We start from the raw sequence: 25,497 nt of genomic DNA, 5'->3' as shown, positions 1-25,497 counted from the left end.
GGGGTGGAGGTGTACTCACTGTAGCCCATGCCCTGCAGGAAGTATTTGAAGGCTTCAGTCAGCTTCCCTGGCTACAGGAGGGCAGAATAGGCATACTGATGATGGCTGCTTGGGATGGCAGGGGTGGAGACTTCCCCATTTCCCACTCCCCAGGCTAGGTGATATAAAGGACAGAGGGCCAAGAGTCTCACCTGTGTGACCTGGGGAAGGCCCCCAGAATCTGCCATCTGTAAGGAAGAAAGTGTGATGAGCTGAATGGGGACCCCCACCCTGGCACAGGCTCCCTCCCTGGCTGAGACTCCAGGCTGGTCCCTTCCTGAGGCTGGGCCTGTGCCAGGGCAGCCTGCCCAAGGATGGATGAGGAGGCCTCACCTTCAAGAAGGTCGTGGTAGTTGGGTCCAGTTTGGAGTTGCACTCAACCTGAGGACAAGGGGCCAGCTTCAGCAACAACCCTACTCCCCACTGTGAAGGCAGGTTCTATGCCCAGAGCCACAAAGGGAGGGTACAGGGAGGCAGAGGAACAGCTAGCACCTTGGGTCTGGGTGAGACTGGCCTTCCCAGTCTTTTCTCCCAGGGCTCTCCAAGCCCTTGGAGCTTAGCCACCTGAGGGGCCTGAGACTCCTGGGCCCCACCCCTAACTGCTGGTAAGGCAGGAATGGGGCAGGAGTTGGCCTGGAAAGGTCCGGGGGCCTCAGGAATCAGACAGTGAGGTGAGGGGGTGCCAAGGTCCACATGAGACTCAGGCTGCTCCCTGGTAGGACAATCCCCTGATCTTCCAACCCCTCTGGGGAGGGGAGGTGGGCATGGGAAGCCTTGGCATTTTCCAGGCACTGCTAGACCCCAAAGCTCCAGGCACCCCACCCCCAGGCCACCTACTCCAAGAGTTATCACAAGAGAGGTGACATAGATCCTCCCCAACATAATGAGTACAAGTGGTGCTGATTTGTGTATAAATTACTCATTTTATAATGAATCAATCACATTTTAGAGAAAAGAGAGATCTTAGGCTCTGGGGTGCCAGAGGTAGGTAGAGAGCCAGGTGAGGGCTGCACTACTGGGGAGGGTAGTGCAGGTGGCCCCACCCCCTCCCATCTGTAGGCCCCACTGCTGGTGATACCTGGGAAGAAGGGGAAGTGGATAAGAAGGCCTGTAGGATGGCCTGAGGCTAAAGTGGGCTGGGTCATGAACTGGTCCTGCTGGCCAGGGCCCAGTGAGTCCCCTACTCCTACCTCCCACCCCCATCAGCGCACAACCTCACACTCACCACCCCATCCTCAGCGGGTGCATTATCCCCGACCACCAGCATCACAGGGCAGCTGCAGACACAGAGAAAAAGGGCTGTCTGGCCAGGTTAGGGGGCAAAGGCTGGGGAAGGCCCGAGGGCTAGGAAGCACTCACCGGAGTGTCTTGGCATTGGGCACGGTTCCAGGCCGGTTAATGTCCAGGTCTCTGCGACTGTGGGAGAGGAGCAGAGGTGAGCATCCCAGGACTGGAAGAGGAGGGTCCCCAAGCCCTTCTTAAATGGGGACCTGCTGTGCATAAAGAGGGGCCAAGGGGTACACCTCATGCTGAATTCTTTCTATATCCCCCAAATCATGCCAGGTAGGCTCTCAAATTCTGCCCTCAATCCCCCTCAGAGCCATGTGTGCTGCCTGTGTTGTGGGAGTTTCTGCTACTGGCCCGACTCCTGGACCATATGGGCCAGCAGGGCCTGGGTCTCGTTTTCTATTGTTTTTCCAGCACCATGCACACAGCCAAGTGCTTAATATTTGTGGGGGAAAAGAGAAGGGAAGCCAGGCAAGTGAGGGGGCCTAGCTACCCCCCTCTCCTCCCCAAAGGGGTTCCAAGGAGCACAGCTTGCAAACCACAGGCTCGTCCAGTCTCCTCCCCATTTCAGAGATGTCAGCATCAAGGCTCAGGCTGCTGGGATCAGGCCTGTCGATAACATCCCCCAGTGCTCCTGGCCAGCAATGCACCAGGGCAAGAAGTGGAAAAGCCCAAGGACCAGAGTCCAAAGCCCTGTTCCCTCACGGGGGTGTGACCCTGGAGAGGAAGCGACCCCCTCCGAGGCTCAATAGCCTGCTCATCGACAGTGTGCCCGCCCACACCTGTTGTACATGTTCCAGAAGAGCTGTAGGTTGGCCTGGTTCACCACGTTCCCAATCTGCTGCCGGTAGCTCTGCACCAACTCTGTGTTGTTCACCAGCTCCTCCTGGGCCCAGAGGGATGGGTGGGGGTGTGGAGGGGAGCAGGCAGACAGGATGCAGACTCAGAGGAGACTTGCAGATGTCACTGCCAGAGTAGCCCTTGCCCCACTCCCAACAAGGTAGGGGTGGGAGGGTGAGAGAGGGTAGATGTTGAGGCCTCCCACCACTATCTGTCTTTCAGATGCTATAGCATCATGGGTGACAACAGAATGCAGAAACAGGTCAGATGTAAAATACCAGCTGCCTGCCCCTCCTGGTGGGTGGGAGGGGCAGAAGTTCAAGGTGCCCTGAGAGTGAGCAGAACTAGGCCCTTTGGAGGATGCCAAGCCTCTGAGCCAGCCCTGCAGCTGCTGTTCCTAGGGCGGATTGGGGTCCATAGAAGTCCCACCCCTTACCTGGCTGAAGAGGTGGGAGAGCACCGTGTCAGGTAAAGTGCTAGTCAGGCCGGAGAGCTGCAGGCCAAGGGGGAAGCCAGTGTAAGGGTCACCCTTGCCACTCCCAGCCCACCCCAGGTGCACCCTGCTTACCTTGGTGGCAGCCCAGTCAATCCAGCCTTTGCCATTGGGGTCAATGTTCATCAGCACCAGCCCCTCCACCAGGTCAGGGAAGATGAGCTGCCATGACAAGGGAGACAGGTCTAGGTAAGGCCTGGGAGTGGGGTGCAGGGAGACCCGATCTTCCTACCTAGAAGATGAGCTGTAAAATTCTGGCCCTGCCCATCTGATGAGTGGCTAGAGGTAGAAATGTTCTGTAAAGTCTTCAAGATACGACTGATGAACCAATCGGCTATGGCTGGGACTGTACATGCACTATACTATGGCTCCAGATGCCTCTGCTTGCCCTCCCAAACCCCAAAGCTTAATAATCCTTGGATTTATTTAACATCTGTATCACTGTTTTCTGCCCTTTTTAATATACTGTATTTTTTTTTTTTTGCAGTTTTGGCTGGGGCTGGGCTTGAACCCACCACCCCGGTATATGGGGCTGGCGCCCTACTCCTTGAGCCACAGGCACCACCCAATATACTGTATTTTTTAAGATGGCACAGTTGTAAAACTGAGTGTTAAACATTTTCAAATCTTAAACAGGTTATTTCTCTGCCTTTATAGAAAATGAAGCCCTCAAGATATAAATTAAGAAATTGACCTTTTCTTAAAGGCTATTCGGGTTAGACATTGTAAAAAAGATCTCTATTTTCTGTTCAATTGTTTGTCCATGTTTAGAGAAAAATGGCAATATGCATTCAAGACTGTACCCTAGGTTGTCTGAGGTAGTAGGAAACAGTCTACAGTTAACGTGGTTAAGTACTGAAGTTGAAACTGGAGTTGAAAATTCTTGGTGATTGCTTTTGAAGAAGTAAATATTTTGAATCCTATCCTGAAAAGCCAGGTTTTTTTGTTTGTAAAGATGAAAAGCTGTGGGCTCCTATCCAACATGTTTTTGAAATGTGACTTCTTTAAACCTCACAACCTTAATATAAGTGTGATTTTTTTTAAAAGAAATTCACTAAATTTTTTTTTTTTTTGGTATTATATAGATAGGGTCTTGCTATGTTTCCCAGGCTAGTCTTGAACCCCTAGCCTCAAACATTGCTTCCACCTAGGCCTCCCAAAGTGCTGGGATTAAAGGTGTGAGGCATGACTGGCTCAGCCACTTAAAATACTACATTAATTAGTGAAGGACAATCCTTATCTAGTGGCTAGAACAATCAGTTGTAGTTTGATGCCAACAGAAATTTTGGCTTTTGATAATAGTTTAAGCAAGTTATAGTCTTTTGAGAAAATATATGGAGAAAGGAACTTTTTTTTTTATAAAAGTTAATTTTCTAGAAGAAAAAAGAAATAAGGGGTTTCTACGTAGAAAGGAGGTGGGGAAGGTGGGGAAGGGAGTCAGGGAAAGAGACTCCTTGCTAAAGAGTTGTTCTGGGAGACCCCTGCCCTGCAATGGTGTTGGGATTATGGGTTGGGGTAGGGAGACTCACTGCAAACTTGGCCAGCACATAGGCTCCAGCTCCCACTCCAATGCCAATCACGTACTTGAACCTGGTACAGAGCAGGCTGGTCACTTTCTAGGGCTGAGGGTGCCGTTTCCCATAAACACCATTGAAAGCCGGCCCCACTCACAGCCTGAAGCCCTCAGCTAGAGCCAGGTGACTCTACAGTGGTAATGGGTACCCCCTGCCCCCCTAGCACAGGGGCAGGGGCTAGGTGAGGACTCACCCAAAATGCTGCACCACACTGGGAAGCATGGCAGCCAGTTGCTCCATGGAGGGGAACTGGTACCTGCAGGCAGAGCAGGAGGTCAGAGCCCAGGAGCAGCCTGGGGTGCAAAGCTGGAGAGAGATGGAAGGGGCTCTGGGGTACCTACCCCTGAGGAAACTGTGACGCCCCCACCTGCTGTCCAGGAGCATCCACATGGCACACCACGAAGTGCTTGGTGATCTCCTGCATGTCCTCAAAGTTGAAGAAGGTGTTGAAGCACAGCTTGTCTGCAAAGACACACCTCAGCTGTGGCTGAGCAGAGGGGTAGGTGATTGGGAGGGAGGCCAGTGGGCCCTGAAGGGGTGGGCGAGGCAGCGGTGATCAGCCTTAGGGCCCAGTGAGGAAACAGAGGCCTGGATGGCCACAGCTACAGAGCTGAGTGGGAGGGGAATCTACAGGGCCCTGTGGAGAGGGGGGGAAGCCACACTGCTCTGGCAGACTGGAGGCAGGGGAGGCTGGATGACACTGGGCTGCACTTACGGTTGAGGCCCACATCATGGTAGGTGAGGATGGCTGGGCGGTTCCCCTTGGGGGAACCCCGGATCACCACATGCAGAAGGCCATAAGGCGTCTCAATGTCATGTTCCTGGTGGGGAGAGACAGTGCTGCACACTCTGGGCAGCCTGGACCCCCTTACGGTGTCCCATCTCATCACTCCAGTCAAGCCCCAGAGAGGACAAGCCACACAGAACAGTCCTTCTCAGGGGTGTTCAGCACAAAGACAGCACGACCTGGTCTGTGTGGGGAAGTTCTGGTCCTCTCTGCAACCTGGGCAGCAGGTTGTGCCACCATTGCCCAGCCTAACGCAGCCCCCCACACTCTGCCATGCAGGGTCCAGCAAGGAGAGTTTACTCCGTCTTCCACCCTGAACGCTCATCCCTGTGATCCAAGTATCCCAAGGTCACCCCTTAGGCAGGGCCAGGCCAGACCCTATCTCTTCCTGAAATGCCTTCTGTAGTGCCTGTTCTGGGATCCCCCAAGTTCATGCCCTGGGTTTTTCTGTTTAGGGTCATTAGGAGGACCCACTCTGCCACTTACTGTGTGACTGTGAGCAGGGCCTGTCACTACTCAGCCTCTTCATCCTGAGCCATCTCATAGGGATTTTGTGAGAACTAAATAAATTGATGGCTGAGGAGTGTTTAGCACTTGGAGGTAGCCCCAGAAAGGGGGCTGTTGTTTTTGGGCACCCCTGAGCCTTGGGGAGATGGTCTGCTGGCTGGTTCCTTTGCAAACTGGTCATTCTTGGCCACTCACTTTGGCAAACACCAAAAGGCTCTGAATAAACAGCTCTGCTGTACACCATGGGAAGCACTGGGCACCACAGGGGGGTGGCCCAGTGAGTTGCAGCTGGGGTCAGGACAGGAAGGAAACATCAGGTGGCTGAGAACCTACTGTGTGCCAGGCTTCCTGCGTGTCATCCAAGAGAGAAAGGACCTTATTCTTTGTTTTGTAGACAGGGACACTTAGGTTAAGAAAGGGCCTAAGTTCCTGCCTTCAGCAGGAAAGGGGAAACTCAGGTGGCAGGAGACAGCTTCCAGGGACTGGCCTTACTGGGTCTGATCACCAAGGACCACGGTCTAGACCTTTGTCTCCAGTGGGGAGTAAAAAGATGGTGCCAACCTGGTGGCCAAAGGCCACACCCTGGGAGCCACACTTATGCTTTGAGGACTGTTTATTTTCCTGTTGTCCTCCAGGTGGGCCCAGGCCCACCACAGCCTCCTATGACTTAGGCCTGTTCTCCTTCAGGAAGTCAAGGGACACTCCTATTCACTTGACCACAGATCAGACACTTCTGGTATCTTTTTATTTACTCCCCACATGGACCCAAGCCATAGAAAAGGAGACTGAGGTCAGGAAAGGAGAAATGTCTTGCCCAAGGTCAAGCCCATAAAGGGCAAGATTGTGCACTAAAGGCTGCATGTTCTTAGAAGAAGATCACTATCCACCCAAGGGGACTCCTGACCTGTTCTCTCAGCTCTGGAGGGAGGGGTGCAGGTGCAGAGGAACTGCAATGCGCATCAAGGGCAGTTCTCAAATGGGGTCAGCCTCACCCTACCGGCAGAAGTCAGAGCCCAGGGCACCAGGTGAGAAGCCCAGACCTCCACTGCCAAGGGTGCCAGTGAAGAACGCCTGCCCTACATTACCAAGGAGGCGCCCTCTGTCCCCTCCCAGCCATGGTGTGGCCGCCTCCGTCTCCATCCCCAGACCGCATCCAGGGCGAGCCCTGGTAAGGCCAGGTTGCCTGTCCCATGCAGCCCGGTGACCTTGGCTGAACCTTCCCGCCAACCGCTCTTGCGCTCTTCCAACTTGGGTCCGCAAGGACCTCCAACTCAGTTTAGCCTGATAGAAGCCCCAGGTCCCTAATCCCGGGTGCTGCGCAATGAGGGGAACCCCAAGGGCTGAGGCGTTCTGAGCCCCCCAAGGCCCAGGGCCGAGCGCTCCCATTGGCTCCCGGTGACGTCGAACCGGCCCCGCCTCCAGGTGGGCGCCCACGGGAGGCACTGCGGCAGCAGGGGAGGGGGCCCTGACGTCCCCTCTCAGCCCATCCGACTCCCCTCGCCTGTGACCTTGAGCGCTGCAGGGTGTGTGTGTGTGGGGCGATCTTCAAGCCGGGCTTTGGAGCCTGTGTGAGGGGTGGGGGGATGGGTGTGATTCCTTCTGTCAACCCCATCAATAGTTGGGGGCATGTCGACTCCATGCGGGGCGACCTCAAGGTCTCTAGACCTGGAAGTGCAGGCGTATGGGCCTGGGAGTGAGGCAAGTCTGCCCTTGTCTCTCCTCTTCGAGGAAGAGCAACACCCGGGGTCTGGGAACCTGCTGCCCCAGGGGTGGGAGGAGGTGCCCTGTGGCCTGCCTGAGGCCCCTGGCTGGGGGTGCTCCTGGCTCTAGCACTGCCTTCCACCACCTATAAAATTAGGCATGCGGGGACGCCCCTCCACATTGCCTCCCCTGCAGAGACCCTTGCCTGAGGACTATCATGCCTGCTGAGACCCGAGCTGGCCGCTGGCACGGCAGAGCCCTGGGGACTGTGCACGAAACTCCTAAGGAAGAGGCTGTCCTTCTGACTGTCCTCTGGTAAAGCCATCCAAACAACCAAAATGACTGCCCACATGCCCAGGATGGCAGACCCAGCACACACACTCGGAGACACAGGCTTGGGCGCTCTCGGAGGGCACCCTCATCCTGAGTTGATGGTCCCTGAGGCAGACATCAGCCGAGCACCCGGGCAGAGGGCACACGGTCAGGCGGGACATACACACATCGGCACACGGGTCCACGCAGGCAACACAGCCAAGTCAGTGCATTCCATTTCCTTCAGGGATTCAACCCTCCCTGTCACCTCCCACCACCCGTCACCCAGCCTGGTAGCAGCTGCCCCCAACCACTCCTGCAAACCAGGTCACCAGGAAGACTCTGGCCTTGCCTCAGTGACCCACCCCCCGCCAAGGTGAAGGCAGAGCTGCTCCCGGCCATGGGCTGAGGGATACGATTCCTCCCTGCAGCGGGGTCACAAGGATGCGCAGTCCTCCCTGCCTGCCTGGCTGTTCCCGGAGCCCTCACTCACCCCATCCCAGCACTCCGGCATCTTGCCGAGGGAGGGAACCCGCCTCGACCAGGAAAGGCAAACAAAGGCCTGAGTCACTCGGGTCCAGAGGGAGGGGGCAGCTCGAGTGGGAGACAGATGACTGTGTGACGGAGCTCTGCTCCTGGGCCATTTATACGCGGATCCCGGCCCAACGGAGGCAGGCCCCTCCTCCCCGCAGGGTTTCTGAGCAGCCACTTGTTCGCCCTGAGCCCCGGCTCGCAGATTGGCTGCTGGGAGACAAATCTGGCTCCCATTGGCTTCCGTGGGCCTCGCTGGCCCGGGCCGCTGCTGCTCCCGCCCAGAGAAACAGCATCATCCCTGGTTCCAGCCCTGCCCCCGCACCACTCAGGCACACAGCTGCTGCTGCAAGCAAGGTCCTGAAACACAAGTGCTGAAGTCACACAGACAGACCGACACATGACAGGGGCCTCTCACAGACGCGTACAGCCATGTGGGCAAGAAAGGCACACAGGCATTATCCAGACAGGCAGAGCCTCGGACTCACACCCTGGGCAGTATGGAGGGGCCTGAGACAGCCCTAGACCAGCGTCCCCATCTGAGGTCCGAATCACTTAACCTTGAAGAGACCTGGGGAGGGGATGTCAGTGCTTTTCAGGGCAATCTGAGTCTTCACCCTGCTTCAGGAGACTGTTCCTTCTCCACCTGCGTGAATGCCCAGAGCTTGCCCACACTGCTGAAAGAGGGGTTCGTGGGCCAGGGCCCCTGGGCAAATTGCAGGACCAGGGGTGTGTTGGGGCATATAATGACTCTGCCCCCTCTACCCCACCCTGCTGCAAGGGGCCCCAGGCCAACCAGTTTGGGGCTTGGCTCCCAGGTGTTTGGGAGCAGGCCACCATAGCCACTTTAGTGGCACGCCCTGTCCTCCTGGGCAGCAAGGATCTGGGTAGTGAGCTGGCCTGAGGCATGCAGGTGGAGTAAACAGAGGAGAAGGGGTGCCACAAGAGAGCAGAGGAGGACAGGAAATAGGATGGGGTGTGCGGAGGGTTTCTGGTGCCTGTGCCCCCATTCTGTCTTGTTGGTCGAGAGGCACGCTACTTGCCCCAGCCCACACTGACAGCCCTGCACGCTGGCCAGCTGCCCTCGGGGAAGGTGGTCAACCCCTCATCCCTGGATGTCCCGGTGACCTAGTCAACATCTGCCATGTGTGCTATTCCTGGCCATGTCCTCTGTTTGGGAACACCAACAACTATCCTAGCTCCATCTTTGACCTCCTGGGGCTTAGAGAAGAGTGCTGGCCCCTGTACTCCCCAGGGCAGCAGGATGTGGAATGGGGTGTTCACCAGCCCCTCACCTCTGGCCCATGCTCCCTGTTTCTATAGCTACTGTGGCACATGAAGCCAACTGAGGCAGCCTGCAAAGGCACAGCCCTGCCCTCTGCTCTGCCTGCAGAGTCCTCCCACACCCCACAGTGCCCTCAATCCAGGCATGCACTTAATCCTATGCCTGCTCCAAACTCCAACATCTGAGTGGCCTCTCACCCCCCTGAACCCAGGTAACAAGCTGACCTGTGACATTGCCCACTCTGAGCCACAGCCCCCATTTTTGCTCAGCTCATTGGCTACAAACCCACCGACCTGGGCTTAAGTCTTCCTGGCCCCCACCCCCCAGCTGGGTAACCTTTGGTGTAGAGGACACTGAGCCCTGACCTTTAGCATAAGTCTCGCCTTCTTGCTTGAGAGACCTGTAGAATCACGAGAATGGCATGTGAGTTGCATGTGTGCAGGAGATCAGAAAACTGGCCTCCAAGAGAAAATGTATGTGTGAGGTGTGACAATGATGATGGTAAAGATTCTCTGAAGTCCAAAGGTCTCTTGATGCTGGAGGCAGAGGTTGTGCTCAAGTTCTAAGGTTTTGCAAAAAAAATTGGATACACTGTGTCTGACACTTTCCATATTCCCCCCTTTAAAATGCTGATGTCTGATAAATAACTTTTAACTACTTTTTCCTGCTTTGTGATAATATTACTCAGGAAGGCTTCTCCCAGAGTGCCTCGGTCCCCATGACACAGACTTTGTGTCAAGCCTCTTCATTCCTCGTGCCAAGACACGTCTTCTGGTGACCCTAAGCCCCTTCACTTCAGCATTTTTTTTTTTTTACATTCTCCATGCCATAGGCTTCTCAACTATAAACCAAGAATTGTATGCCCTCCTCAAAGAGTTGCTACGAGAATAAGAAAAAACTACATACATCCCTCCAGACACAACCCCACCCTACCCAGGCCCTGCTAGGGAAGAAATGAGACAAGGCGTATGCCTCTCAAGACTGTTTGCTCAACTGAAGATTGTGCAGTTATTGTGGCCAGAGAAGACAGCCTTGGGTCCTACTAGCCAAACACAGCTATGTCACTTTCTTGCTATGTGACCTTGGGCAAGTCAGCCAACCTCTTTGAGCCTCCACAGCTAAATGTGAGAAACAACAGAACCTACCACACAGAGAGCTGCAAAGACAATACACATACTTCTCATGAACCCATAAGAAGGGTGAGGAAACTGAGGCGCAGAGAGGTTAGGTAATTTTCTCACTCAGCTAGTTTGCAGGGGAGCTGACTAGCACCTCTGGGCCTGAGGTCTCATTACCAAGAGTGGTGAACACTTTCCAAAATGTCTTCCAGAGGCCAGGCTCTATTTAAACATTTTACACATTACCCTGTTTTATCTCCTTTTTAAATAGATATTTTAAAATATGGAATGCTTCACAAATTTGCATGTCATCTTTACACAGGGGCCATGCTGCTCTCTTTATTGTTCCAATTTTATTCTATTTTATTTATTTATTTACTTATTTTTTATTATTAAATCATAGCTGTGTACATTAATGCAATCATGGGGCACCATACACTGGTTTTATAGACCATTTGACATATTTTCATCACACTGGTTAACATAGCCTTCCTGGCATTTTCTTAGTTATTGTGTTAAGACATTTATATTCTACATTTACTAAGTTTCACATTATTTACTTATTTTTTTGAGACAGAGTCTCACTATGTTGCCCTTGGTAGAGTACCGTGTCATCACAGCTCACAGCAACCTCAAACTCTTGGGTTTAAGTGATTCTCTTGCCTCACCTCCCAAGTAGCTGGGACTAGAGGCAACCACTACAACGCCCAGCTATTTTGTTGTTGTTGTTGTCACTGTTGTTTGGCAGGCCCAGGCTGGGTTCAAACTGCCAGCCCCGGTGTTTGTGGCTGGTGCCCTAGCCACTGAGCTACAGGTGCTGAGCCTCCAATTTTATTTTATTTTAATTTCTTCCTAACCACTTTACAAAAGAAGCAAATGAGGCACAGAGAGGTTTGGTAACCTGGCCAACATCACACTGCTAGTGAATATAGAGCCAGAAATCACACCCAGGCATTTTGGCTCCTACTCCAAGCTCTGGAGGCTGTCACAGTCAGGTGGGTGTCTGAGTGCCAGCCCTGTGGGCGCTATTCCCTAATAAATGCTCGGGGAGGTCCATGCTGCCTGGCTTACTGTGAAAATGAGGTGGCCAAGTGGAGTGAATTGTGCTAGAGGCCATGTGGCCTGTAAGTGGTAGGGCCAGGGACCCCACCTCAGTCTGTCTGGCTCTCAGTCCCTCTGCCATGCTGCCTCACCCATTGGCTGGGCACATTGAGGCAAGGGACAGAGATGCAACCTGCCGCAGCAAACAGGGAATAAAATACCTGCCAGGTCTTAGCCCAGATAATGGCCATCCTTATGACTGCTTCTCTTAATAAAAAACAAACAAACAAAACAACAACAAAAAAACCTGCCTTCAGGTGGTGTGACCAGAGTGGACAGGAAGGTGCCATTTAATAAAACTTGCCCTTGACTAAGTGAAGGATCCTGAGAAATGAGGTCTCCATATACCACTGTTGGCTTCCCTGGGTGAGGGCCCCTCCACTTGGGGGCTGCTGCTGAGAGGGCTTGATGGGCAGAGAGACAGAAGTAGCTGGGTAACCAGAGGTGTGGGTACCTCATGGCCCCAGGAGTCCTTTCAACCTCTTCCCACCTGTGTGCGTGTGTGTGTAGTTGTCATTGGCAGCCAGCACCACTGGTCTCAGCCTCTCACACTGTAGGACCAGAGTGTCAGGGCACAGGCGCTAGCTGCTCCAGGATGTTATTTCACTAGGCCCCTCCTCCAGGCCTCTCTGCCCCTGTATTCCCACGTCTTTGGGAGCATGGAGGACAAAGCAGTCTTTCTTTCCAAACAGCCTGGGGCATCTCTTAGCCACATCCTTTCCACAGCTCCTGGGCTCCCATGCATTCTCCACTGCCAGATCCTATTCTGCTCCCCAGCTCCAGAGCCGTTTTGCGTTTAGCCCTTTGTCCCCTAGGGCACCTGAGCATGTGCACACTGGCTGACCGAACCTCCTCTTTGCATCATCTTTGGAGCGGCGCATGACCAAGGGACCAGTGATATAGGCGCATGACATAGGCCCTTATCATAGACTGCTCACACCAGGGGAGGAGCCAGCAGGCAGTCCCACCTCCCACGTCACTGCCGCAGCCAGACCACAAGGTCTGTCATGGGGCTTGGAGACTGACCCCAATTGAGATCGGTCCCAGACAAGGGCAGTGGCCTGGGGGCTAGTTCCATCTGGCCAGAAGGAAGAGTCTAAATTTATTCAGCATGTTTTGATGGCCAGTGGGGCCCTGGAATCCAGTGAAGCTCAGACATTTTCCAAGAATTGGAAATAAGGAAATAAATGGTCAGTACGGGACTCAGAGGGGAAAAGTGGCTGCCAAGTGAGCAACATCAATGTGTGGAGGAATAAAAACAAAGGGCATTTTCAGTTTTCACAGATAATCTGGCATCCGCTAAAGAGGATATGGTTGTCCTGGCAACAGCTGCCATGGAAACGGTAGCTATTTTGGAGCATCATCCTGGCTTTCACTGGAGGAAAATGCTGATTCAGATGACAACATCCTTCATGCCCTTCTCCATCCTCACTCCCCCCAGAACTCCTCTCCCTTTCCTGGTGTCCTGTTCACAGAGGACCAGACTACCTCCCACATCGGGCAGCTCTCCATCAGGCAGTGGGCAGGCAGAGAACCAGGAGGGTGAGCCCGGTGGCCACTCCAGGCTAAGGGCATAGAAGGGCTGAACCTTCTATGGTCCCAGAACCTCCTCTGGGACCTGGCCAGGTAGGGTGAGGGGCCAGCCAGCTCTTGGCCCTTTGACATACCTTCCAGTCTGTGTCCACAGCTGAGAGGAAGGCATCAGAGTTCTCCTGTGGGAAGACAAACAGAGGGGGTGTCACGTTAGCCCACAGGGGCTCTGCCATGAGCAGACTGGATTTCTGTTTCCCTGTCTGTCTTAATATTAACAAAAGTAACCAAGAGCTTACCAAGTGTCAGAGATCTGGCTGTTAAGTATTTGATGGATGTGTCTATGAGTTTGTTAATTTAAGACGGGAAGAGTTTGATTTTACAGGTGATAAGGATGAGGCTCAGAGAGACTGAGTCACAGGGCAAGAAAGTGGTGGAATACCTGCTGTTGGTCACTTTGCCCTTCTGCTCCCATAGACATTTTTCACAGTCTGATCAGCATGGCACAAGGGCAGAGAGGCAGGAGAGGGGTAGATATGACACTGCTTTCACTTTAGGGATGTGGAAGCTGAGGCCCTCCCAGAGGCAGAATGAGGATTTCCTACCCCACACCAAGGCACATGAGTGGTAGCTGCCCCCCCTTTTCCTAGGACTGGCTGCTTCATGCTCCTGAATTGCTAGGGCTCACTCGACACTGAACAGTGCGAGCCTTGGATTCAAGCCTGTCCTGCCCACTGGACTGCAGGTGCTGCGAGGGTGGGTGAGTCTGGCTGTGCTCTCAGCATGAAGCCTGCTCAGAAGGAGCTCCCCAAACACAAACAGATCTGGTTGAACAATCTGATTTCACAAATGAGGGCAACCAGGCTCAGAAGGCACCTGCAGGCTCTGAGGCTGCACAGATGGGACAGGCAAGAGAGGGGTTCTCCCTGAGGCCAAGAGGGAGATCCTGTGATAGGGTCTGGCTCTGGCTATGTTACTCACCCTCTCTCTAGGTCCCTGTCTTATCATTTGTACAATGAGGCACGGAGGCCTGCTCAGACTCAGACCACTTTTGCACCAGGGGAGGGAAACATATCAGGGACCCACACAAGTCCAGGTAAAGCAGAACTTCCAGGCCCTGCTGTGCTTCCTGCTGTGTCTGTCTAGATTCTAGAAGCTTTTCTGCTCCCCTCTGCTAGGATGTGAGCTCCTGGGAGGTCACTTAGTCTCTGAACCTCAGTATTTTAAAGGAGTAAATGAGAAGCATGGTGTTGCCTGTGGCTGGGTTGTCTTCCTGCACCGGACCCTGTCTGCTACAGGTCCTCCTACTGAATAAATATGTGGATACATGAGCTATCAAGTTAGAAACAGGTGTTGATGGAGAGTAACAAGAGAAGGCCGTGGGCTACAATGTACAAGAAAGCGAACAACCCCAGATCACAGGAGTACGAAGAAGGAGATCAGTAGTATTTCTAATGTTTTTTTCTCAAAATAAGGAAAAGTTCAGCCACCTGCAGTCTGGCAGGTGGAGACAACCTGAGAACCCTAGGGATGCTCACGCCCGAAGAGGAAAACCAGGCTTCGAGTCACGGGGAAGGCAGGCTGCACTCACCCAGTCCTCTCTACCAGTCCATCCCAGGCCTGTGTGGCTCTGCATGGCGTAGGGAGGGGAAAGGTGGCCACTCCTGGAACCTCCGAGGAAGGGGACAAGGCCTGGGGGCTACTTATTGGTGGATCCTCTCACTCAAACACCTTGGACAAGAAGGGCTGGGGAAGTAGACAGGGAAGGTTTTGAAAATTTAGTTCTTCAATTTTTCAATTTTTTTTTAGAGACAGGGTCTTGGAGTACAGTGGCATAGCTCTCTGTAACCTACCTCAGCCTCCTAAGTAGCTGAGATTACAGGTAAGCACCAGCATGCCTGGCTCATTTTTTTCTTAATTACTTTTTAGAAGTGAGGATCTCATTATGTTGCCCAGATTGGTCTCAAACTCCAGACCTCAAGTGACCCTCCAGCCTCAGCCTCTTAAAGCACTGGGATTACAGATGTGAGCCACCCCACTCAGCTGTGGGAGATTCTTATACTTGAGACTTTAAGAGGGCAATTATCTCAGAGAAGAAGGGAGGAGGCGGTTTCAATAGAAACAAAATCTGACAAAAAGGATAAGGCAGATAATAACAGGGTGTGCTGTGTGCTCTTAGGGTGCTGGGGGGCGCCAGGAAATAAAGGGTGTGGGAGGGCCAGGACCCAAAAGTCCAGAAACAGTAGGAATAACATGAGCCAATTCAGAGGTCTGGGAGGTCCCGTGGGAACTGAGTGAGCACCTGGAGGACCCGAGTTGGGAGAGAGGCCAGCTGTGAGGAGGTGGACAGGCCCAGGAGTGCTGTGTGCGAGGCTGAGGTAGGGGGCGCAGGCTGGGGGCAGGACGATCAGCAATTTTCTCATAGACACACCAGGCAGCCTCAAGTGGGGGGTGGGTGGGATGTGGGTAAATGCATACAAGTATGCACTCCTCCCACACTCAAAAGGATTCACACCTGGCAAATTGCAGCTCTAACAAGTGAAAAGGGCGGGCACTTCCACACTCTGCAGTTGGAAAAGGAGAGTCTGCCTGTGAGAATCACAGCCTGAGACAGAGCCAGAACAGCTCTCCAAGGCAGAAAGAGAAGACAGCATGGAGCATCACGCCGGGGCACCCAGGAGGTGGTTTGGGGCTTTTAATGCACCTTTGGAAAAAGCAGATGTCCCCAGGCCCCACAGCACAGGGTGTGTGGCATTTCCACAGGAGTGGTAGGGACATTGTGGTGGCAAACTCTGGCCCTGGTGGTGGGTGGGATGAAGTGAGACACAAACTGCAGCACTGCCCAGGTGCCCAGTGGGGAGCACGAGAAGGCAGGAGCGTGTTCAGTGTCAGGTGAGGAAGAGTGGCAAGGGACTGGGCCAGCTGGGCAGAGAAGGGCACAGGGCATCTCTTGGGTGCCCTGCTGATGTGGGGGTGGACGAGGCATGGGAGGGGTCCGGCCAACATGCTCTCAGCTCTGTACACATGCTGGGTGTCCAATCTAGGTGACAGAGGCACCCCCCCCATATAGGCAGGCAGCACCTCCATGCTGCTGCCCTGAAACCTGCAAATTTCAGCACTTGTGATAGGATCCAGGGACCCCGGAAGCCACCATCTGCCCTTCCAAAACCTCTCAAAAAGTCTTTGTTCACATGCCTCAAAAAATCACATTATGTGACTTCCACCTGGGCCACATCTTTAGTGAGTGCCTGCTGTATGCAAGGCTCTATGCTGGGTACTGAGGAGATATGGGAGCACAAAGCAAACCAGCTCTCTGGAGCTGGTGTGGCAGAGTCGACAGTGGTACATGTTATTCTCAAGGGCATATTGGGATGTCAATATCAGACCAAGTGTCTCAGAAGGGCTCTCTGAAGAGGGGTATTTGACCAGAGGCCTGAATAAAACAAGGAATTGGCCCTGCAAATTTCTGGGGTAGCATATCCCAGGCAGCAGGGACAGGGAAATAGGATCGGCATGTTTGAGGAGGCCTGGGAGGAGTGAGTTGGGGGAAAGCCTGGGAGACTGGGGTTCAGGGGATGGGGGTAGATCGCATCCTGGGCCCCATCACTGAGTGAGATGGCAGCCGCTGAGGCTCCTTAAGCAGAGAAGTGGCATGATGCATTTTAAAAAGATTGTATGGAGCAAAAAAAAGATGCAAAAAGACTGGGCAGGGGGCCCCTGCAGGCATCCTGGCAAGAGATGAGGCGGCTTTGGACCCAACAGTCAGTGATGTGCAGCCCACCAGCCCCATCCTGACGGTTGCCCTCAGATAATCCATGTCTTATCAGTCGACTCATGGTTTTCTTTTTAAGACAAAACAGGGAAGGACTGAGACCTCACGGGGCTGGAGCCCTGGCTGGCCACTCTCTGGCCCAGTACTTGCTGCTCTTGGGCTAACCTTGGGGTGGGAGGCTGGGAAGGTAGAGCAGAAAACAGTGCTGAAGATCTGGGGGGGCTGGACTCCTGGCCTCCTCATCTGTAAAATGAAGGACCTCCCCTAGCTCTGATAACCCAGAAGTCAATGAACAGAGGACAGGACTTTTCCTTGCATAGTGATTTGTCATAGCCACCAGCACAATAACATAGATAGGGAGGGGAAAAGAAGGTGGACAGGGTGTCACCGGAAGAGTGTGGGGGTATAAATCACTCTGGCATCTTACGCCTGATTCCTCTGACAGAGACTTTGGGACAAATCGTAATCTTTGAGCACCTTCATCCCACCACCTCTGGTAGTGCTTGCCTCTACCTCAGAGGAAAAAGGGCAAAGAAGGCTACAGATGAAGAAAGGTCCCCGCAAACGGGGGAGGCACCAGCCCTCATGGAGGTGGCACTACTCGGTGGTAGCCCCATGGAGCTCATGGCTGTCCAGAACCAGGGATTGTGTACCACCTCATTCGCCACCTCCCTATGTATGACCTTGGCCAAACGGGCTCGCCTTTCTGTGCCTTTGTTTTCTCATCATTAAAATGGGGATAACTGTCCCGCAGCAACTCCAGCCTCGAGAACAGCCCAAATCACAGTAAAGCTGGCTAGGTCTTAGTCGTGCGGGCACTCAGGCCGCCCAAGGCACTCTCCCAAGGCGAGGAGAACGGTGCCCACCCCAAGATGGGTCAGCTCTACCGTCCTCCAGGCTGCAGGGAAGGCGCGAAGTTTCCCTCTTGGCCACGAGGTGGCGCGCTTGGCACTCGAACGGGCGACTCACCAGCTCGGTCACATCCTGGCCCCGGAGCAGCGGCTTCTCTTCCGGGAATCGCAGCTCTTGCAGCCCGGCCATGGTCACGTCGTGAAGCAGAAGGCCTAGGGAGGGAGGGCGAGGTTGAGGCCTGATGCCGCGGGGACAACCCCGGCCCTGTTCTCTGACTCTCCCGGGCAGAGAAGGACAGTGCCAAACAGGGCTGGGGCGGCAGCTCTGGGGACCTCGCCGCCCAGCGAAAGCCCCTTTGCTCTCAAGACCCGCAAGGCCCACAGCCTGTGTGGCTCAGGGTATGTCACTGTAGTATTTGCTTTAAAAAGTTAAAACATGTTTCAAAAAAAGAAAAGAAAAAAGCAACATATGATGATCCCTAAAACAATTACAGGCAAAATTCTGCATTTATTGAGAAGCAGGCAGGGGAAGAGTCCGGAGGCCAAACTCAGGCTGAGAAGCAGACAGAACTCTCCTGTGGAAACCCCTGGGGTCAAGAGTGGACAGTGAAGTTCTGGAGGACACAGGAGCCGGACAGGAACAGAGCCAGGACTCTCCTGAAGGCCTAAAGAAAAAGCCTGGCAGAGGATGTCCCGGGGAAAGAGAGAAGGGACAGCTCTGGCAGAGTGATGTTTTAGGAGTGAGCACCATTATAAGCAGCCACCAGCTCAAGAGAATAGGTCCCAGGCCCTAACTGCTGAGTGTTCCTGGGAGATCCAGGGGTCTCTGAACCTCATTCACACATATACATGTAGGTGTGTGTATGTAGGAACCAGCAGTGGGGGAAAGAAGACAGAGAAGATTCCAGGACCCCACAATACCTCTAGGACTGGCACCACCATTCATTGCTTGGATTTCAGTATGGCACAGATCAGAATGCACCAAAAGAAAAAGTAGCCAAGATCATGATCTAGAAACTCATAAAAATTTAAAATAGGCCAGTAAATAAATGGAAAAATATCCAAGCTCATTAGAAGTCAAACAAATACAAATTAAATCTTTTTTTTTTTTTTTTTTTTTGCCAATGGGACTGGTGAAGTTTGCAGTGGTAGCAAGGATGCACTGAAACTGGCCTTTTATTATATGGTTGTATAAATGGGTATATCTTTCTGGAAAGAAGTTGTGCAAATAAATTAAAATTATCTAAAAGGTTCATACTCCTGAATTCAGCGATCCCTTCCCTTGGAGAAATTTCCTAAGGAAACCAAAGAGGACAAACTATGATTTTTTATCTATAGGAATCCTCACTACAGTGCCATTTATATTAGAGAAAAACAGAAAGAAAAAAAGTGTCCAGCATTGGAGCACTAGATAAATTATGGGTCAGTAACTAGTAAAAGATATTTAATATAGTGGGAAAATGCTTGCATTATAATAAATAAAAAAGCAGTTCCAGAAAAAATATGCAGTATTATTCCATGTCTAAAAGTTACAAGTAGGGCTATAAAAAAACTTGCACAGCTGCACATCAGAAAGTGAACAGGCATTATCCCCTGATGGGAGACTGAAAAGTGGAGTTTACAATCTGGAATCAGGAAAAAACTTTTTAAAAAAATTATCTGGTTGAAGAATGGTAATAACTCCTTATTCTTGCAAAGCACTTCAAAGCTCACCAAATGCTTTCTTGTGCTATTTTGTTTCATCCTGATATGAAGTGAGATGTGGAAATGAAGACTAAATACAGGAGGTTCAATTACTTGCCCAGACAGGGCCAGGACTGGACTCCAGGGCCAGGACTGGACTCTGAGTCCAGTGCTTAGTATGCATTCTGTAACACCATGGCCACCTGACCTGGAAGGATGGAAGGACGGACTTTTGGATTCCTTCCTCCCACCCTTTCCAACTCTATTTCTAGTCTTTCTTATGAGTAAAGCCCCGTGCCTCACCCAACCCCTGCCCACCTCTTTGGCTTCTCCCTATGACAGGCCCACGATTGAAGCTGACACAAAAACACAGGACCTTTTTGTGGGAGGGCTGCTGTTGTGAGACCAGGTGGCTGCTATGGACCTTCTCTAGGAAAGGAAAGCAGGAAGCATCAGCCTTCCAGATGGTTACAAAGATGAAGACTGTGCCTTGTGAATGTGTGGGGGTCCCCATTGGAGTCTGGTTTAGGATGTGCACGTGTTTGGGCTGGGCTTGGAGCTGCTGGCCACGCAGGCCCCATGGAAGCCTAAATGAGAGCTGTGGAGCTTCCTGGGAGAACCCTCGTCCTACGCACCAGGAAGCCAGGTGGGGAGGCACCTGTCTGCCTGGGCACGGGTCCCTGCACACTCGCAGCTGAGCCTTAGCAGAGCTCTCAGGTTCCCAGTGGTTTCCCAGGAAACTAGCTAACACAATGCAGATGGCCTGTATTTTTAGAAAGGCATCCTCTCTGCTCTCTCTCTTCCTTTTCCCTTCCATCCTTTCTGATGTGTGCACACTCACCCATCCATCCAGTGGGGTACTGAAGGAAGGGCCACCCCCCTTGGAAAACTCTTTCCCCAATACAATATTAGCCATCTGCCTCCCTGAACACCCATCTCAATTAAGCCCCTTAGCAGCACTGGGGTGTCCCTGCCCTCCCCCAGACCTGTTATGAAAGTACCCTGGAGACCATTCTCCCCAAGGACAATGCTATTAAAAGGGCTAAGAGTGGGCAGTGGGCAGTATAGGGACAGATGGCCTGTGACAGAGGGGGCGGCAGGGAAGGGGGCAGAGAGAGACCTTATAATCCAGAGAACTGGGACTATCTCAGCCCATGGAAAACAGACTGCTGGGGAGCTGTGGGGCACCAGGACAAAGAGGCCAGAGCAGACCTTCCCACAGGGGTTAGAAAAAAATGAGAATCCTATCAGACTTCTAGGTCTGCACGGAGGCTTGGAGGTGGGCTCTGTGAAGGTCAAAGACGGCTCTCTGCATTCTACCATTTCCCCCACTTTGATCCTTTACTCCCTAAAGAGAACAGGAGCTGTGAACAACAAATGGTCCTGGGATGAATCCCAACCCTTCTGCTTATCAGTGGTGAGGCTGGGAGTCACTGAAACCAGGGCCAATATTTCTTCTTTCCCACTTGCCAGTGCCTAGCTTTATTTTGGAAAATCACTGAAAGGCCCATTTATTTGCAAAATAGGAACATTAGCCCTTCTCTGTCCACCTCAGAAAGGTTTGAAGAGCAAGAGACATTAAAACGCCTTTGCCTTCGTTGGGTTTTTGTGTTTGTTTTTTGAGACAGTCTTACTCTGTGTCCTGGGTACAGTGCCGTGGTGTCATCATAGCCCACAGCAACCTCAGACTCCTGGGTTCAAGGGATCTTCCGGCCTCAGCCTTCCAAGCAGCTGTGACTACAGCCACCCATCTTGACATGCCTGGCTAATTTTTCTATTTTTATAGAGATGGGATCTCCCTCTTGCTCAGGCTGGTCTCTAACTCCTGAGCTCAAAAGATCCTCCTGCCTGAGCCTCCCAGAGAGCTAGGATTACAGGTGTGAGCCACCACAGCCTGCCTAAGAATGCCTTTTAAGTGGAAGATTTTTGTACATATTTGAATGGGATGAAACGAACTTGGCACAAGGGATCAAGGTCTTCCTTGCCTTTCCCTGACTACTCGTAGGGCTACTCAGAGGTTCTTTCCTCCTATTTCTGTTAGAGGAAAGATTCACACTTACTGGCAGAGAAGCTCAGCTGATGTACACAGGAAAGAAACGGTACAGGAGCAAGGGAGAGGAAGCACAGCCCCCTGGCTGGGGTCAGGCCCCTCAAGGGGAAAAGAGCGCTGGGAAGTGTTGAAAGGGGCTCCTGAGCTGTGTTAATGTGGGTGGTTTCTTTAGGAGGAATTACATTTCATTTTGGTGATGTGGGCTTTAAAAAATGTGATTCTTTGCTGACACCTGAACCATGTGAGCTCTCAGATTTATTAGGGTTAAAAATATAAGCAGTGACTGTGGGCACTCCTGAAACTGTTCAATGAATGTTTAAATTTACCAGTCACAGTTACACATCATACAGAATAAAGCGATAGTTGAACGGAAGGAATCAGATAGTGGCAGCCGCTGGTAGGGGATGTCTGGAAATGCACTGGGGATTTCTGGTGGCCTCAGTGACTGGGGGTCCCTACCAATATTTAGTGCTCAGGGGCCACAGGCAAGAAGACCCATGTGATTTAGGGACAGTGCTGCACAACCAAGGATCACTCCCCACTCTAAAATACCTGCAGCTGTTCCACTGAGAACCCTAGAAAGGAAGGAGAGGCAAGACACAAGTAGAGTCAAGTTAGAGTACTTGGGAGAAGCCGTGCAGACGAACCAGACGTGGGGCACTGGGGGAGACAAACAGGAGGGGAGGCAGAACTGTGGAATGGCATGTATTCTTTCAACCACAAGAATAAAGGTCATGGGCAAAATCCAGGCCAAGCTGCCTTGAGCCTGCTACACTCCTGACAGTGCTAAGGACCCATTATTATGAGAAAAGTCACACGCAAAATGAAATATGCCACAACAGAGCCTGGCCACTCCACCGTGGGAGAAGGGGATGCCCAGAGAGAGCCTGGTCTGTGCCATGGAAAAGGAATGATGTACACCCAACACACCCTTCCAGACACTGCTGGCCTGGAATTAGACTGGTGCTTCCCAGCTGCTTTGATCAGAGTCAATGCTAAGTAACATTTGAGCCACCCTCCACCCCACCCAATACACACACACACACACACACACACACCACCAGCAACCTGGTTAGAAAAGAAGCCCCAGAAAGCTGAGACCTGGGGAATCACCTCCCAACTGTAATACACAGGAGGGTTTGGAGCCATCCAGGGGGCTGGCCTTCTTATCCTGATCATGATCTCAGAGGCAAGGGACAGCACTGAGAGTGGGGCTGGGAGGGACAAGACCATCCCTCTGCATCCCCATTTCACAGGTGAGAAAAGAAAGACACAGGAAGGAGTAACTGGTACAAGTTCCCCTGTGGTAGACCCAGCAAGGGGACCCCGAGTCCCTGCTCTTATACTCCACCCCACATGGCATTCTGCCTTCCTGGGCAGGGCTGGTCAGGAGGACACAGGAGACACTATTTTCTTTTTTTTTTCCAGCTCAGTCTCCACTCCTTGGTTTGTACCCACTTGAACCAGACCAGTTCTTCTGCTTCTTCCTTGGGTTGAGCCTAAGAATTCCTGTGCCCCCACTAACTACCACCCCCTGCCAACACCCCCATCCCATACACATTCCCTCTGTGCTCAAGGCAGCCACATTCATATTCTGATACTTATAGCTAAAGACCCAGCTGACTTGGCAGGAACATCCTACCAGTGGGAAGACATGCTTTTGTTCATGCTGTTCCTTCTGCCTAAAATGCTGTTCCTCATCATATCCCTGTAATAATAATAACAACAAAAACAATCATTACTACTACTGAGCACTTACTGTGTTCTAGGTACCGTTTTAACGTTTCACATGCATAAGTTCATTTAGCCCTCACAGCTCCCCTCTGAGCTGGGCACTCTTATTGTCTTCATTTTGTAGCTGAGGATGTGAGGCACAAAGAGGTGAAGTAACCAGGCTACGGTCACGCAACTGGTAAATGAAGAAACCTGGATCGGAACCAACAATGACTGGCTGTTTCAATAACCAACTGATGTAAGGATGAGTGATTTAATTAATTAATTTTTTTGAGACAGAGCCTCAAGCTATTGTCCTGGGTAGAGTGCTGTGGCATCACAGCTCACAGCAACCGCCAACTCCTGGGCTTAAGCAATTCTCTTGCCTCAGCCTCCCAAGTAGCTGGGACTACAGGCGCCCGCCACAATGCCTGGCTATTTTTTGGTTGTAGTTGTTATTGTTGTTTGGCAGGCCCAGGCTGGATTTGAACCCACTAGCTCTGATGTATTTGGCTGGCGCCTTAGCTACTTGAGCTATAGGCGCTGAGCCAGGATGAATGGTTTAATCTCTCTACAGTAACCTCCCAGGGGACAGAGAGCTGTTCATCTGTCCAACCTCATCAGAGCCCAAGCACACAGAGGCTTCATAACTGGTGAACTGAACTGAGGAGAGACTAGAGATTTTTGCAGTTTCCTACAGAAGCTGTAGGAAAAACCCCAAATAAGCACTTTTGTAGCTCAAAAGCCTCTTCCAATGTCATTTGTAACAGTGGTCCCCAACCTTTTTGGGATCAGGGACTGGTTTCAGGGAGGACAATTTTTCCATGAACCAGCAAGTAGAGATGGTTTTGATATAAGCCAGCAAGCAATTGGTTAGTTATGGTCTCTGTGCAGTCAAACCTTTCTTTAGCATTTTTTTTTTTTTGAGACAGAGTCTTACTTTATCCCCCTCGGTAGAGAGCCATGGTGTCATGGCTCACAGCAACCTCCAACTCCTGGGCTTAGGCAATTCTCTTGCCTCAGCCTCCCGAGTAGCTGGGACTACAGGCACCTGCCACAACACCTGGCTATGTTTTTTGTTGTTGTTGCAGTTTGGCTGGGGCCGGGCTCGAACCTGTCACCCTCAGTATATGGGGCTAACGCCCTACCCACTGAGCACAGGCGCTGCCCCGTCAAACCTCTCTATTAATGATAATCTGTATTTGCAGTTGCTTCCAGCACTAGCATCACTGCCTCAGCTCCACCTCAGATCATCAGGCATTAGATTCTCATACAGTTTGGGTTTGTCTGTTGTTTTCTCATGGTCAGACTGAGCTTATACATCTTTGGCAAGAATACAACGGAAGTGATGGGCCACTCTCCACGTGTCCTATCAGGGATACTTAGCGTCAATCTGTGCTGTTACTGGGGAGGTTAACCTTGATCACTTGATTAAAATGGACTCCGCCAGGTTTCTCTGCTGAAAAGTTACTACTTTCCCCCTTTGTAATTATTAAGTATCTCATGGGAAGGTACTTTGAAACTATGTAAGCATCCTGTTTCTCATCCTACTGTCTTTTGTTCACTAATTTTAGCAACAAGTGATTAATTCTTGTCTACAGCAATTATTACTTTGTTGTTTGCCTAAGGATAATTTTCTCTTTCTTCATGCTTTCTACACTTTTTAATTGGAATTCTCCTGTAAGAAAGAGGTGTGCTTTTCTCTTCTACTTATTTATTTATTCAATTATTTATTTGTATCAGTTTGGACTAATGGACATTTATTTTTATCCTATGGGTTAAAGTCCATTGCTATCATTATTCCATTATTGAACAATACTGTCTATAGACATTATTTAATAGGTACATAGTGCTTCAGGGTGCATATGTTATTGAACAATGGGATAAAGATAGCAATGGACTTTAACAGATTTCACCATTGGGAGTTCCCTCTTGTTGGTTTTTTGTGTGCTTTCAAATATACCGGTCAACCGGTCTTTTTTTTTTTTTTTTATTGTTGGGATTCATTGAGGGTACAATAAGCCAGGTTACATCGATTGCATTTGTTAGGTAAAGTCCCTTTTGCAATCATGTCTTGCCCCCAGGTGTGGCACACACCAAGGCCCCACCCCCCTCCCTCCTTCCCTCTCTCTGCTTTTCCTCCCCCCCATAACCTTAATTGTCATAAATTGTCCTCATATCAAAATTGAGTATATAGGATTCATGCTTCTCCATTCTTGTGATGCTTTACTAAGAATAATGTCTTCCACTTCCATCCAGATTAATACAAAGGATGTAAAGTCTCCATTTTTTTTTTAATGGCTGAATAGTATTCCATGGTATA

The 25,497-nt window shown here is 51.6% G+C and overlaps 1 protein-coding gene and 1 pseudogene across 7 annotated transcripts in view; both read right to left on the bottom strand.

Annotated features, from left to right (window-relative positions):
• The window catches only part of NDRG4 (NDRG family member 4), a 43,255-nt gene that overhangs the window by 4,015 nt on the left and 13,743 nt on the right, over nt 1-25,497 (bottom strand). For 5 of the 7 annotated variants that reach the window (XM_053603082.1, XM_053603092.1, XM_053603106.1 and 2 more), the window contains exons 2-15: nt 17,847-17,941; nt 13,243-13,287; nt 4,949-5,054; nt 4,575-4,695; nt 4,427-4,489; nt 4,189-4,249; nt 2,735-2,821; nt 2,603-2,659; nt 2,109-2,212; nt 1,399-1,455; nt 1,265-1,316; nt 373-420; nt 192-227; nt 20-71 (exon numbers count right to left, since the gene is read on the bottom strand). In XM_053603082.1, the coding sequence (XP_053459057.1) occupies nt 20-71; nt 192-227; nt 373-420; nt 1,265-1,316; nt 1,399-1,455; nt 2,109-2,212; nt 2,603-2,659; nt 2,735-2,821; nt 4,189-4,249; nt 4,427-4,489; nt 4,575-4,695; nt 4,949-5,054; nt 13,243-13,287; nt 17,847-17,941 (984 nt within the window). Of the gene's footprint in view, nt 1-19; nt 72-191; nt 228-372; nt 421-1,264; nt 1,317-1,398; nt 1,456-2,108; nt 2,213-2,602; nt 2,660-2,734; nt 2,822-4,188; nt 4,250-4,426; nt 4,490-4,574; nt 4,696-4,948; nt 5,055-8,033; nt 8,366-13,242; nt 13,288-17,846; nt 17,942-25,497 lie in introns of those variants that run through there. The other 2 variants (XM_053603115.1, XM_053603123.1) reach the window with 2 other exon arrangements.
• Nucleotides 10,752-10,852, bottom strand: LOC128580098 (uncharacterized; annotated as a pseudogene).

Source organism: Nycticebus coucang, chromosome 2, assembly GCF_027406575.1.
Source record: "Nycticebus coucang isolate mNycCou1 chromosome 2, mNycCou1.pri, whole genome shotgun sequence".
Classification (NCBI taxonomy): Eukaryota; Metazoa; Chordata; class Mammalia; order Primates; family Lorisidae; genus Nycticebus; species Nycticebus coucang.
Note: the sequence above shows the minus strand (reverse complement) of the source record. Positions and strands in the feature narration are given on the sequence as shown.